The 16,267-nt window shown below is 34.5% G+C and overlaps 1 protein-coding gene across 1 annotated transcript in view; it reads right to left on the bottom strand.

Annotated features, from left to right (window-relative positions):
* LOC103514139 (calpain-C-like) overlaps window positions 1-10,799 on the bottom strand; it is a 42,810-nt gene extending 32,011 nt beyond the window's left edge. Inside the window, exon 1 of the mRNA XM_008479003.2 lies at window positions 10,551-10,799. Coding sequence (XP_008477225.2) covers window positions 10,551-10,557 — 7 coding nt within the window. The 5' untranslated portion in view covers window positions 10,558-10,799. The remainder of the gene's footprint in view (window positions 1-10,550) is intronic.
* Between the last annotated feature and the right edge of the window lie 5,468 nt (window positions 10,800-16,267).

Below are 16,267 nucleotides of genomic sequence, written 5' to 3'. Positions count from 1 at the left end.
CCAGGCTGCTTAGAGTCTATTATTTTGTTAAATTTCTATTTTAAGGTTCGTACCTACCTTTTATTGTCCTTTATTTAGTCTGTTGAATAAGTCATTTCACCTACATTTTAACCGACTTTAGTTACTGTTGTGACATTTACCTACCCATTTTACGCGAATCTCCGTGAAAAAAGAACAAAATTAAGAAATTAACACTTACTTCCTAATAATATTTTTCTAAACCTTCTTCACGCTATGTGTTGTACTGATACTGAGGTGATAGATTGATTACTGATTCCTGTTTGAAGTGTTTGATTAAATTACCTACCAGTTAGCAGATGTGCGTACCTAGGAAGTAGCTATTGTGGTCTGTACCTACCATCAGATGTTCTTTATTGGCTGATGTTGTTTTGGCTTTAAGCATCTTTCATGATGGGACGTATCATCAGGTATGGACTGCGTGTATACCTAATTTCTTCATTTTCTTATTATTTATTCATCTAGTTAAAAATTATCATTTAGGTATGGATCTAAAATTTCACCAGTTCTTCTTTTTTCTTCTCCTCCTTCCTCCTTTTTTTCCTTCTTCTGTACCTTCATCATCTTCTTTACATTCTTTCTTATTAAGTTGAATGGTAGTAGGTATAGTTTTTTTTTGCACGAAAGTTGGATGGACAAAAGATTAGACAGAGTAAATCTAGTTATTCCACTGTTTTTACATTGAACGAAAACCTAAATTACATCCATATATGGTACCCATCTAAGCTTTGATGATGATCCAAGTTATCTAGACAGGTGCCTCGTAAATTTTAGTTCCTCATAATTCCTAGATCTTAGGGCCATCAAAATTTTGATTTTGTTACTAACGACCCCTGGTATTTAAAAGTTTCTCTTAATAGATGTATCTAAAACTCATAAACGTATGTCTTTACATGGCAACTTTAGACTTTAGGCAGGTAGGTTTGTCACAACAGTTCATCAGGTCCGATTTGAAGTTTTTTTTAAAAAAAGAAAAAAACACACACACACAAGATTTTTTCCATTTCAATATTTTCATGTAATTTTATAAGTATGGGACAATGGACAAACCAGCTAGTATAAATCTAATATAAATAGGATTTTCTAGTCCTTACCCATACCCATACATACCACAATACAACAGTACCTAAATACATAGTAAATGTCAGTGCCAAATCTAAAGTCGTCCCTGATGCAGGTCATTCAAATTTTGCTCGTCCATATAGGTGACCTTCTTAAAGTTTATTGGATGCTGTATTCTCGGACAAATTTCAATGTCCTCACTGGACAAGTGTAGTAGTTTCCGGACACATTGAACGTTGAACCTTTAAAGGTATAACTTAATCCGGAAAAAGAAATAAATAAAAATAAGGGCTGGGGTTGGGTTAGGTTGATTCAGGTATGCCAGCCTAGTTAGCCTGAAAGGTAGCGCGTCTGCAATGTAAGCGCTAGGTCGCGGGTTCGATAGAGTAGTGTACCTATTGAGCAGGTAACGACATTTGTGAAAAGCATTTATTATTATACTTATATTTATACTTAACACAATTAAGCTTCCTGTAGAAGGTGGGTACAACCTATACCTACGAGTACCTATGTATAACCCAAAACGTAGTGCCTAGCTGCCTATTCGTAATAGGTGCTGCTGCATAATTATTACGTAGGTACCTACTTCAGGTAGTTTTCTATGTAGGTAAGGCACCTATCTAGATAATTACATGTACTTACATAGATAATTAATTTTCGGTGCCTAGCTGCCTACTCGTAATAGGTGCTGCTGCATAATTATTACGTAGGTACCTACTTCAGGTAGTTTTCTATGTAGGTAAGGCAGCTATCTAGATAATTACATGTACTTACATAGATAATTAATTTTCTTGATAATACCGGTCTTACGACCTGTTCACACTTGTATTTACCTGATACCAATTTACTAACAACAGCCTTTCTGATGGTAGGCCTATACTCGTCTCAGTTGTCTCCGTCTTTGTACCTATCATAGTTTATTTGAGGTAATGCCATAAAATGACAAATTAATATAGTTAAAAATTATATTTACATACCTCAGTCTGCCTATTTTCATAATTAAAATTATCTAGATCTAATTTTTATTAATTAATTAATTTTCTGCTCATAAAGTGAGTTTCAAAATTTTGGCACACTTCATAATTTGATTAAAAAATTGCAAACTTGATTTTGAATTTCCAAGGTTATTGTCGGCGGATCAACAAATCAACACCTATGTTAAAACCCATTCATTTTTCGGCATATTGATGAAGTCATTATGGCAGGATGTTATTAAGGTGCCTTCCGGCCTTTTCCGACTTGAGCGACTGTAATATGTTTGATGAAGTCATTATGGCAGGATGTTATTAAGGTGCCTTCCGGCCTTTTCCGACTTGAGCGACTGTAATATGTTTATTACAGTCGAACATGGATATAAGAGAATCCAGGGGACCACCCTTTTTTTTCTTATATCCAGGTTTCCACTATATCCAGTTTCTTTTATATCGAGGTTCAGCATGAAGGGCCCAGAAAATTTTCTCTTATATCCAGGTTCGACTGTATTATTATTTTAATTTTTTGGTGGTCAAGTTACCTTCAATTTTTATTGAGACGACCTCTGTAATGAAGTTATTGCTAGCTCTCTCATGTAACCTCTGTGTAAATCATAAAGGTATAGTAGATATTTAGACGTAATGATGTACATACAAATATGTAATTTACTGTCGGAATTATATTGATCTATAAACATAACTTGCTAGGCAATTACTGCGATTAAAAGTTGATACCTGATGTGTAGGTAATTGGTAATTGAAAGATATCTTGATACTAAAATCCATTTTGTGTGAATCTGAACTTTTCCTTCCTAGTTCCTATGTATGTAGGTACCTAAGATTTACGATTGGCCCATTACTGCTAATATACGTAGATTCTCAACGACCCCATGGAGGTACCTATAACTACCTATCTATAGGAATTCTATTTGTGTGTATTGTTGACCTTTGATGATTTATTGCTCTTAGTTGAAGTTCAATGTTCAACGTACGGGAATAATACCAATCGTGAATGATAGCACGAAGGTAATTTAGAACAAACAGCTGTCCTGGTGTACCTTGGACCCTAGATGTTTTGTAGATGTCTCAACTTTATGGGGGCCAAGGTACAACAGTACCAGTTTTTGATTCCGGATGCCAGAAATCTCCGGGTTTGAATAAATTGTGAATGACCCCATTGGATGCCTAAATTGTCCGGTCGGAAGACTCAGAAGGTACCTACCTAACAAATTTTTGGGATGTATTGAACTTGGAAGGATGTCGCATCATCATGCTAGTGTGCTACACATCGGGCTCTTAAGTGCCTTATATATGGATTTTTTTTTATATTTTCCAAAATAAAATTATAAAGCTAGATAACCATTTATTCGAGCTATTCGTTTGAAGCAACTAATGCAACCATAGCTTAGTTGATACTGTTTGTCCACGAAAATCTGATTCTTTAGCGTGGGCAAACAACAATGATACTATTTCCGTGTCTGTGACATAGGATCATATCTCACGGTTTTGGAAGGATTGGGGTAACTCTTTAAACGCCCAGAGCCTGGGCTCCTTCCTCGTCCTACAACAATGGTTACATAGCTTTTGGATCTAGCAGTACCTTTAGCGTGGGCAAACAACAATGATACTACTTCCGTGTCTGTGACATAGGATCATATCTCACGGTTTTGGAAGGATTGGGGTAACTCTTTAAACGCCCAGAACCTGGGCTCCTTCCTCGTCCTACAACAATGGTTACATAGCTTTTGGATCTAGCAGTGGAGCAACTAATGCAACCATAGCTTAGTTGATACTGTTTGTCCACGAAAATCTGATTCTTTAGCGTGGGCAAACAACAATGATACTACTTCCGTGTCTGTGACATAGGATCATATCTCACGGTTTTGGAAGGATTGGGGTAACTCTATAAACGCCCAGAGCCTGGGCTCCTTCCTCGTCCTACAACAATGGTTACAAAGCTTTTGGATCTATCAGTACTTCCAATAGTTCACGGAACACTTTTGGTTCAAACCCGGAAAATCGTCGCAGGCTACGAAACTGTAAACCCCACCAGAACTACCAGAAGTGCAGTGTTCTGAAAGAAAACCATTTCCCATTTCGTAATAAATCGAGACTTGTGTAGTCCCCTTCTTCGTTTGTATGAAACAACTTTTCGCGAAGAAAATCACCTTGGTCTTGAACTCACATTACTCACCGAGTGTGTATCTACAATATACCTATCTCTACCATAACCTATATCTACTATGTGAATAGTAGGTATATACCACATAGATATCTTTTATGTTCATCTCGTATTTCAAGTTCAAACGTAACCTAAAGTTACGTCAAGTTGTAGATGATCCCAGTGAGCCATTTCACATTTAAATCGTGTTTTGATCTTGATCCATAGTGTTGATTACATTATAATCAAACTTAGTAGTGAACCTTTTAGTTTTAGAATCTTTTCGTGAATTTTAATCAATGTTGACTTGATGAGTGAGCGGTTCATTAAAATCATTAGATCATATTTTTTTTGCTAAAATGATTTTGATTTGTGATAAGTTGATAACCATACATAAGGTATTATTTTTTCTTGTTATACATATTACTATTACATACTTATAATGAAAATGTAGTAGCTATTGACATAGGTAGGTATAACTTATGGGTATTTTCATACCATTATGTACCTAATAGGTAGTTGTCAAGAATGTCTGATTTTGTTGCAGTTGGCATCAGAACATATAATATTTATGTATATCTGCAAAAACTTGAATGGGTACCAATAGATACCAATATTATGATACCTTTAATTGCTAGGTAATCGTCAATGTGTTGTAACTTGTAACCTGTGCTTTTGCCATACACCCAACACCCTTCCACAGTATTCTTTTTCCTCTCGAAACAAACATGTCGGTTGAACATTTTGATATACGGATTGAGTGATTCTACATTTTGTGTGATAGGCATCTTTAACTTATGAATTAACGAATAAAAATCCGAGATTAATAACAAGATAAATTGATTTTGCGTCCCTGATTATGACGTACTTTAGGCGCGTGGTTATACTTAGTACTCGGATGAGTGACCATTTGGGTAATCGGGTGTTGCTTGCGTTTCCCGGCCCCACCCAGGCTGGGTAAGTTTAATATGAGTAGGTAAGTGGTATCGTGTTTTCCTTTTGCAAATTTTCAGGAAGGAATGGTGATAAATGGGGAATGGTACAGTGGCAGGCAATGTTCCATTTCCCCATTTTCCACCATGAAAATTGGGAAAGGGAAATACCCATCAGCTTGTCGCCAAATGGAGGGTAAAACCCCCATCACTAAAAACCTTAACATTTATTTATACTGAGACGTTGAACTAGTAAACAAAAAGGTGTACCGAGTATCGTTTGCTTCATAACCGGAATGGAACACAACAAAACCAAAAACTGCTGCTGGAACAGGAAGCGGATTTTGACCCAAGTAGAACTTTTCTGGTTTTTGCAAAACTTGTGGAGCGAAATAGTCATTTATTACATGCTTTAGTACACGCGAAGAACCGAGTTTATTTGATGGACAAATCCAGTACCAGTTTTTGATTCCGGATGCCAGAAATCTCCGGGTTTGAATAAATATTGTGAATGACCCCATTAGATGCCTAAATTTTCCGGTCCGAAGACTCGGAAGGTAACAAATTTTTGGGATGTATTGAACTTAGAAGGACGTCGCATCATCATGCTAGTGTGCTACACATCGGGCTCTTAATTTTTTAATTCTCCAAAATTATAACCGGAATGGAACACAACAAAACCAAAAACTGCTGCTGGAACAGGAAGCGGATTTTGACCCAAGTAGAACTTTTCTGGTTTTTGCAAAATTTGTGCAGCGAAATAGTCGTTTATTGCATGCTTTAGTAGACGCGAAGAACCGAGTTTATTTGATGGACAAATCCAGTACCAGTTTTTGATTCCGGATGCCAGAAATCTCCGGGTTTGAATAAATTGTGAATGACCCCATTGGATGCCTAAATTGTCCGGTCCGAAGACTCGGAAGGTAACAAATTTTTGGGATGTATTGAACTTAGAAGGACGTCGCATCATCATGCTAGTGTGCTACACATCGGGCTCTTAAGTGCCTTATACCTATATGGATTTTTTTAATTCTCCAAAATTATAACCATTTATAACCATTTCCCCACTGGACAGTGCTTTATTGATTCAAGTAATTGTTTAGGGATTTGCCATTCAAAGTTACCGCTATTTAGAGCTTTGCTTTGCCAAAAGGTAACGGCTTCTAGAATAAACTTATTCATACTTAGGTAAAATATAAAAAATACTAACCTCTGTTTCGAGAGGTAGATTTTCCAATATCTTGGTGTCGTTCAGTTTGGTATCAGTACAATTGACAATGTAAACTTGGTGCTCGAAGGTAGCGTATTTTCCCATTCCGCATGCACATAATTTCAAGCATGGTGTCCTAAACGAAAAAGGTGGTGATGCTTTTTTGGCGATCTCTAGTGGTAAAGAAGAAGTTGGTGACGACATGCAATGATCCAATTGACCCAGAATATACCACCACAGTAGGAGGAGATAATATGAGGAACCACTAAACATTGTTTTGAATGCACCATAACCCTTGAAACATACAGAAGCACACAGTGGTTTTACTTGCAGGGAGAATGAGATGGTATGTTGTGATGCGGATCTACATAATTATGTATGTATTATAATCAATAATGAACTACTAATTACAAATCCCTTATAAATACATTGAAATTTGAAAGTTAAGCACCTATTCCTTCATGTATTATGTACAAAGAAATAAACAATGACAAAAATGAGAGAAGACAGTTAAGTATAGGTAGGTACTTGACTAAATTACATTTAAGAAGGAATCCCCCTAAGGGGCAAAAACCCCCTTCGTAATCTGAATGAGGAGTTCCAAGCATTTCTATCCTATAGTTTGACCTCCCAAAGAATTTATAGACATTCAAATTTGTCACTTCCTGCTTCTCGAAAACCACAAACTGTCTGAATTAGAAATCTTTAAAATCTTTAATGGCAAAAATGAAGCCTTGAAATAAAGAGATGACGTTTTAATTGAAGTGATTTTAATGTTGTTAAGGTTAAGTGAGCTACCTACGAAATTGAAGTACCTAGGGACATATTTCAATGAATTATCTATCTGACCAGTGATTTGTATCTTGATCAAATATATTCCTAGTTGGGAAATTCGGGTGAGTTCAAAGAGTCCTTTTCAAAGTTTAAAAGCTGAAATTGAATTGGCGTCCTTTGTAAACATTCCAGAGTGGAAGAACTAACATTCCAGAATTAGAACTGATCTGATTTACTAACTTGTAGACGCTAATAAGTAAATAGGTTGTATTATGTATACTAGCTAAAATTATGGAATTCTTGGTTTTATGTAGAAATAGAAAGTCTTTTGCATGGTAGTCTGCGAAAAGATTGGTCCAGTGGGAATCTGATTGTCATACAGAAAATGCCGGGTTTAATTACCATCAGGCAGGTAAATGCCGAATTAGTCATCAGGCCAAATTTTAATATTCGATCATTAAAATATAATACTTAATAATTGAGCTTTATCGAAGTTTAAAAAACAAAACCCCTATCAAGGACCAAGGAAAGAAATGCGAATTTAGAAAACCGAAATTAAACTTGTGTTATATTTTTATTGCCTATCTGTTAATAAAATTTAGTCATAGCAAAATAGAAAAGTGAAGGAAATACGTAGGTATGCCTATCAAGAACATGAAAACCCTGCAGTCAATCAACCACAGAGGTGCTATCTAAAATCAATTGTTTTATTACTACAGGACAGGTTTAATCTGTCAATGTTTAAACCTCTCAACTTCTTGGCAGATACAACACAACATTCAACAAACCATTGAATCATAACTCAACGCACAATGACATCATTTAAACATCAATAAATCATTGAAAAATATCAATTAACACCAATTCTTGTTGATAAACATGTTGACACAATTATCTGATATGTACAGCTGATTCGTGTCAAAAAGCTGGTTTGGCCATTTTTGCAATTCTAGATAGGTATAAATAAAAGGTAAAAATACAAAATTATATTCTACGAATTCAATAAGATAATTGGACAGCAAATCGAGACTTGTGTAGTCCCCTTCTTCGTTTGTATGAAACAACTTTTCGCGAAGAAAATCACCTTGGTCTTGAACTCACATTACTCACCGAGTGTGTATCTACAATATACCTATCTCTACCATAACCTATATCTACTATGTGAATAGTAGGTATATACCACATAGATATCTTTTATGTTCATCTCGTATTTCAAGTTCAAACGTAACCTAAAGTTACGTCAAGTTGTAGATGATCCCAGTGAGCCATTTCACATTTAAATCGTGTTTTGATCTTGATCCATAGTGTTGATTACATTATAATCAAACTTAGTAGTGAACCTTTTAGTTTTAAAATCTTTTCGTGAATTTTAATCAATGTTGACTTGATGAGTGAGCGGTTCAGATGATCCCAGTGAGCCATTTCACATTTAAATCGTGTTTTGATCTTGATCCATAGTGTTGATTACATTATAATCAAACTTAGTAGTGATTTAGTGAACCTTTTAGTTTTAGAATCTTTTCGTGAATTTTAATCAATGTTGACTTGCTGAGTGAGCGGTTCGTTCCCGCTTCTCGAAAACCACAAACTGTCTGAATTAGAAATCTTTAAAATCTTTAATGGCAAAAATGAAGCCTTGAAATAAAGAGATGTTGACGTTTTAATTGAAGTGATTTCAATGTTGTCAAGGTTAAGTGAGCTACCTACGAAATTTAAGTAGGTACCTAGGGACATATTTCAATTAATTATCTATCTGACCAGTGATTCGTATCTTGATCAAATATATTCCTCGTTTACGTTTATCATATATATCATTCATAAAATCAAAACATTTAATAACCTTATATTATTTATTGACACATACATACCATGTTGAAATTAATGAGAATTTTATGCGGAAAATTCACAACTCCAAACAGAGAAATGCGTACAGACCTATACCTTTCTTACTCGTACATATCCTATTAATATGTCACTTTTATTAATATGATTCCATATTTTAGTGTCAAAACTACCTTCGCACCGGTCAAAAATAAAATGATCAAGTTCACTGATTCATTGCTGGTTCAGATCACCTTCAAAGATAAATAATTATTATTTTGTTATTCATGTTGTAGCATTTATCAAAATAGACAACATGGTCGTTCATACGGTAAAGGCAGAAAGCTCTACTTTAGTCTTAATTTTGATAGAAGTTCCTTGCATACACAGAAAACGATGAGTGGTACCTATCTTACCTGTCTAAATGCCTTACAATCACTTGAACATTAATCGCTTAACTACTTATTATGTTACTTATTTCTGGTCATAATGCGTTCATAAATAGGTAATAAAAATGTTACCGCACAATGACATCATTTAAACATCAATAAATCATTGAAAAATATCAATTAACACCAATTCTTGTTGATAAACATGTTGACACAATTATCTGAATTCTGATTGGTTCTCGTTTGAAGGAAATGAAACCGAAATCTTCAAGTTCAACCACAAAATATTTAGTAGGTCTTTGGGTTCATAAATTCATAATCAGTGTCATAATTTTAATTTTATGGTTGTCATAAATATTTTACATCAAGGAAATTGATGACTCGTGAATTTATTGATTTTTACATAACCGTGCTTCGATCAGTACCTGCCTATACTTGTTCTAAGTACATTGGAGGTACCTACTTAGTCATCGATAAGTAGTCTATATTTAGGTATCTGGGTTTGGTGATTTAAAAGATCCAAGTAAACTGATTTAAATCTTGTTTTCAGTTTTTATTTAGAGAGATTGAGAAACAGATTTAAAATTAAATTCTGGTAGGTATCTAGTCCGTTCAGATGTTTAGAATTTGTTTAGGAAGTCAAAAAATGTTACTTGGCAGGAATTTTTGAACTTAAAAAGCTCCAACGTTCTTCGAGGTTCAAGATATTTAAGAGGTTCTGGTTGCTAGATAGATTATAAAATGCGAAAAATCACGCACGAGATTCACGAGAAGTTGCTGAATTCTTGCTAAGAGGACGTGCCTAATGGCTTCAGCTTCATGATTTCGAGACATGTCGAAATAACCTCAAGTTTCGAAATTCCAAAACATTTGAGGTTTAGCATGGTTTTACAATCTGTTAACGAAACATTCTTCAAAGACTTTCATTAATTTTAAGTAGCATACCTACCTAGTTGTAGGTATACCTACCTACCTTCTTAAATACTTAATTTATGATTATTTATTAAATAATAAAATAAATGAGAAAATAAAAATCTCTTAGAATATCTAGGTAGGTACGTCTTGGTCTAAATATGGCACTGACACAATCGCATGCCTCTGTTTTCTAGAAGGATCTACGTAAATCCATCAGGTAGATAATGGAAATCTATATGATAAAAAATATCCTATGAAAGAGAATATTTCAGTGATAAGAAAGTTGCAGACTCTTACCTTTCATAAATAATATTTACATCCAACACGTAGGTATCAACAAAACACTGGAGAAACCACAGATAATGGATATGAGTTTATCAAAACAAAACAACAACACCTGGATAGAATTCACAACACAGCACTCACGTTAAAAGAAATTAAATAAACTTGAGGAATGAGAAGAAAAATGGAAATTGAAAACCGAACGAAAGAAAGGTTAAACTTATATCCAACTTTTTTTTTCTAAAAAAATAAATATGAAAAAATTACTGACGAGGTCGTGTAGAAATATAAACACCTGGATAGAATTCACAACACAGCACTCACGTTAAAAGAAATTAAATAAACTTGAGGAATGAGAAGAAAAATGGAAATTGAAAATCGAAGGAAAGAAAGGTTAAACTTATATCCAACTTTTTTTCTAAAAAATAAATATGAAAAAATTACTGACGAGGTCGTGTAGAAATATTTTTTTACAGTTAATCCACGGCAAGACCCTGAGCAAGTTCAATGCTCTATGTGTACTGAATTCTTCGCCTGTTCTTCTATTCCCATGGGGCAGAACGTTGTACCTTCCTTCTGATTCCTCTAATGCACTTGGTTCCCCCTCCACCACGGGCAACAGATAAGAATTCAGTCTTTACTGAATCTCGTAGCTCTGTGTAAACCAGAACTCACAACCTGAAGGCTTTAGGTGTTCGCTCAGCTACTTTCCCTTTGCTTTTTTTTTACCATTTCTTTATTTTGTGCTCTCTCGAATCTATACGATTTGCAGACGAGAGAATTGAGCGCTGCTTGTGTGCCATTGTGTACCTGGATTACCTTGATGTATTTGTAACTAGCAATGTGATCTCATTAGAAGACACGGACGACTGTCCCTACTGATGCACTGATAGACTGATACTGGTCACTTGATAAAAAGTTGTAAGGGTGTCACCAAAAGTATTGAATCTGGTAACCAAACAGAAAAAAAAAAGAAAAAGAAAAAATCTCATCAATTAACTTTGCCAGTAACTGCAGACTGCGGTATAAGTGGAATTGTAATGTTGACATCTCCACCAAATATGTAGCAAACATCATGTGGGTGTAGATAAGCTTAACCCATCTTTTGGGGCAGCTACTCATTATTAGGTAGACCTGACAGGTACACCTGATCAGGTCCGCCTGTCAGGTCTACCTGATAGTGATTGGCCGGCTTAAGCCTCAGAGTGGGCTTTTTATGTATGGGGTTAAGCTTCATGCAAGTGTACCGATAAGCGCGAAATTGTAATTCTGGCATCTCCACTAGAAGCACTAATCTCTAATAGAGCAATGTGCTGATAGAATGTGTGAACCGAACTCCCTGTCGAATATTCCGAGAGGAATGCGGTGTTGAGCACCTCTATGAAGAGTGTAAGTTTACTAATTTATGATCATACTACTCGTGATGCTGCTTATGATTTTTGAATTTTATTATTTTAATTTTTGAACTAGTTTGAATTATTTCTGTTACCTACATTTATTTTATTTATTTTTTACACACTTTTTTTTGTTTCAAAATCGTTACCCAACTTCTTTTGCTGTTAATTTATTTCTAGTCTATTAAACTTTGTTCTTCTTTAGAACTAAACCTAATAAGTTACCTGATCTATCATTTTACTGCCTACACTGATTCGTGTTTTTTTTGAATTTTATTATTTTAATTTTTGAACTAGTTTGAATTATTTCTGTTACCTACATTTATTTTATTTATTTTTTACACACTTTTTTTGTTTCAAAATCGTTGCCCAACTTCTTTTGCTGTTAATTTATTTCTAGTCTATTAAACTTTGTTCTTCTTTAGAACTTTATCTAATAAGTTACCTGATCTATCATTTTACTGCCTACACTGATTCGTGTTTTTAAAATTTACTCGTGTGAATAATAATATTTTCAGTGCTAAATGTTGAAGTTCCAATAAGTGATGGCTATAGAAAGCTTTTCATTTGTCTAACTAATTTTCCCGTCTTAATAACTACCTACTCAGGTTGTGCAATAAATATCTAATCATTGTGTTCGCCGGCCTCTATTGTTTTCCGTACTTTGTGAAATTGCTATAATTATCAAAATGCCCGCAATTTTTTGCCTTAAACGCTATCGAATTCTAATTTTAGCCTGAAGTGGCAATAACGCTTTGAAAGTTAAGCACCTATTCCTTCATGTATTATGTACAAAGAAATAAACAATGACAAAAATGAGAGAAGACAGTTAAGTATAGGTACTTGACTAAATTACATTTAAGAAGGAATCCCCCTAAGGGGCAAAAACCCCCTTCATAATCTGAATGAGTTTTTCAGTGCTAAATGTTGAAGTTCCAATAAGTGATGGCTATAGAAAGCTTTTCATTTGTCTAACTAATTTTCCCGTCTTAATAACTAGGTAACTATTCAGGTTGTGCAATAAATATCTAATCATTGTGTTCGCCGGTCTCTATCGTTTTCCGTACTTTGTGAAATTGCTATAATTATCAAAATGTCCGCAATTTTTTGGCTTAAACGCTATCGAATTCTAATTTTAGCCTGAAGTGGCAATAACATCTTATCATCACGTTTTCGGGACGGTCATTTCCCGTGAGTGTGTTGGTGTTGTTTGTCCCTGCCGTCAGATTGCTTTTATTTCTCTAATACTATGGCGATATTTTCCGATCTAACTGCCGACGATGGAGATTCTTGCCGATGTAACGCGTACAATAATAACATTAATAACAACAATGATGATAGCTCGAACGGGAAATTCGGGTGAGTTCAAAGAGTCCTTTTCAAAGTTTAAAAGCTGAAATTGAATTGGCGTCCTTTGTAAACATTCCAGAGTGGAATAGTTCTTCCATTCCAGAATTAGAACTGATCTGATTTACTAACTTGTAGACGCTAATAAGTAAATAGGTTGTATTATGTATACTATAGCTAAAATTATGGAATTCTTGGTTTTATGTAGAAATAGAAAGTCTTTTGCATGGTGGTCTGCGAAAAGATTGGTCCAGTGGGAATCTGATTGTCATACAGAAGATGCCGGGTTTAATTACCATCAGGCAGGTAAATGCCGAATTAGTCATGAGGCCAAATTTTAATATTCGATCATTAAAATATAATACCTAATCATTGAGCTTTATCGAAGTTTAAAAAACAAAACCCCTATCAAGGACCAAGGAAAGAAATGCGAATTTAGAAAACCAAAATTAAACTTGTGTTATATTTTTATTGGCTATCTGTTAATAGGATTGGAAGAACTAACATTCCAGAATTAGAACTGATCTGATTTACTAACTTGTAGACGCTAATAAGTAAATAGGTTGTATTATGTATACTACCTAAAATTATGGAATTCTTGTTTTTATGTATAGAAATAGAAAGTCTTTTGCATGGTGGTCTGCGAAAAGATTGGTCCAGTGGAATCTGAAAATCTGATTGTCATACAGAAGATGCCGGGTTCAATTACCATCAGGCAGGTAAATGCCAAATTAGTCATCAGGCCAAATTTTAATATTCGATCATTAAAATATAATACTTAATCATTGAGCTTTATCGAAGTTTAAAAAACAAAACCCCTATCAAGGTCCAAGGAAAGAAATGCGAATTTAGACAACCAAAATTAAACTTGATGTGTTATATTTTTATTGCCTATCTGTTAAAAAAATTTAGTCTTAGCAAAATAGAAAAGTGAAGGAAATACGTAGGTAGGTATGCCTATCAAGAACATGAAAACCTGGTCAACCACAGAGGTGGTAAATATCTAGTCGTATATGTATGTACAGCTGATTCGTGTCAAAAAGCTGGTTTGGCCATTTTTGCAATTCTAGATAGGTATAAATAAAAGGTAAAAATACAAAATTATATTCTACGAATAACGGGCTCTTGTCTTGATTTTAAATCATTACATGAAAGTAAAATCGAAATATCAAGTCAAGAATAATAATAAACTGAATATTAAACAAATTAGGTTAGGTACATAGGTACTGATTTTCTTTAATCACGATCGGATAAACTACGGGCTAAAAAATTCCCGGAGGGACGGACCCAGCTTTTTAGTCCGTCCTTCCTTTATTATTACAATAGTAATAACAAGCTGGGTCCGTCCCTTCGGCTACGCCGAGCAAGGCCAATAAATGGATGGGTGACTTGAACCTTATATTGGGAATAAAGGGAGAACGGGCTCTAGTCTTGATTTTAAATCATTACATGAAAGTAAAATCGAAAAATCAAATCAAGAATAATAATAAACTGAATATTAAACAAATTAGGTAGGTACATAGGTACTGATCGAATAATCTACGGGCTAAATAATTCCCGGAGGGACGGGCCCAGCTTGTTATTATTATTATTTTTATTACTATTTTTTAATTATTCATCGAGAAACGAGGAAGAAGCAATAAAGGGCTATAAAAAAGGGCTAGGTATAGATAAATACCACTTACATGGATACATTAAAAAGTGCAATTTATTGGGGATAGGTTCATATGTACAAAAAGTATTAAACGTAAAAAGTGCCAAAAAAATTACCTACATCAAATTTAATCAAGCTACATGCAAAATAATTGATCAATCATAAAAAAGAAAATAATTTCGGCCACAAAAGTCAAGCAAATAAGTTTAGTACAAGTAGGTACCTACATAATCGCCAGTCGATGAGATTGAGGTGAAAGTTAAAACATTGAAAGTCAATAAAAGTAAGTTTACCCTCAATGCCTCAATAAAGTGCAAACAAAACTCGATATTGATACCCATGCAATGTTAGAAAACAACAACTTAGGTACTCTTAAAAGTTAAAATTATTGGCATGATTTACTTGGCATTTTTGTTTGTGCAGTTCAAACTTTCTGATTTTAGGTGCATAGGTACTAAACCAACGAAAGGTGAATTGATTTGAACACAATACTAATATGACTATACCTACCTACTTACTTAGATAATATTCATTTATACAAGAAAAAAAAAAAATCATTTATACAAGATACAACTCACCTAGTAAACCTAGTATGACTTGAGAAAAACAAATACAATGTGTAAACTAGCAATTTATTCGAAAACTAGTTGGTAAATCAGTCGGTGGGTTATAGATCCATTTAATAATGGATTAGTCAAACGTCTTATTGTTATCAGAGATCAAATTCTGAAATATCAGTCGGTGGGTTATAGGTCCATTTAATAATGGATTAGTCAAACGTCTTATTGTTATCAGAGATCAAATTCTGAAATGCCGCCCGTCCTAGACAAGCTGCTATAGTGAACTTTCCTAGACACTGTATCCAGACTAGGCCTTGAACACTTTCTGAACATATCTCTTTTAATATAGAAAATTATGACTAGGATTAGAACGACCAAGACAAATGTGAACATGACAAACTTATTGGCATCATTACATTGTTCATCATGTATTGCCGTTGATAGTATAGTCACAAGAATTCATAGATCCTGCGGTTCCATTGTGATTTTGCTCAGGACTTTCCGGTCCGATGGCCTTGTGTCTTCAGTACCTAATATTTATGATAGATAATTATGTCAGGAATCAGTGAGTGCATCAGCAATATTATTCAATATCATACAGCTTGTGTTTTTGAAAATATTTTTGGCGGATCATATCAGTGACAATCTAAAATCGGATATCTCCCACATACTTCCCGATTAATTAAGTCATAATTGAAACCTGCCAAACATGATAAACCTCTTTGAAGAAAAGGTGCTCCCTAACAACACCTACGGGTGTTTTCAACTTATTGGTTT

Source organism: Diaphorina citri, unplaced genomic scaffold (assembly GCF_000475195.1).
Source record: "Diaphorina citri unplaced genomic scaffold, Diaci psyllid genome assembly version 1.1 scaffold1088, whole genome shotgun sequence".
In the NCBI taxonomy this organism is placed as follows: domain Eukaryota; kingdom Metazoa; phylum Arthropoda; class Insecta; order Hemiptera; family Psyllidae; genus Diaphorina; species Diaphorina citri.
This window is presented reverse-complemented; position numbering and strand designations above follow the sequence as displayed.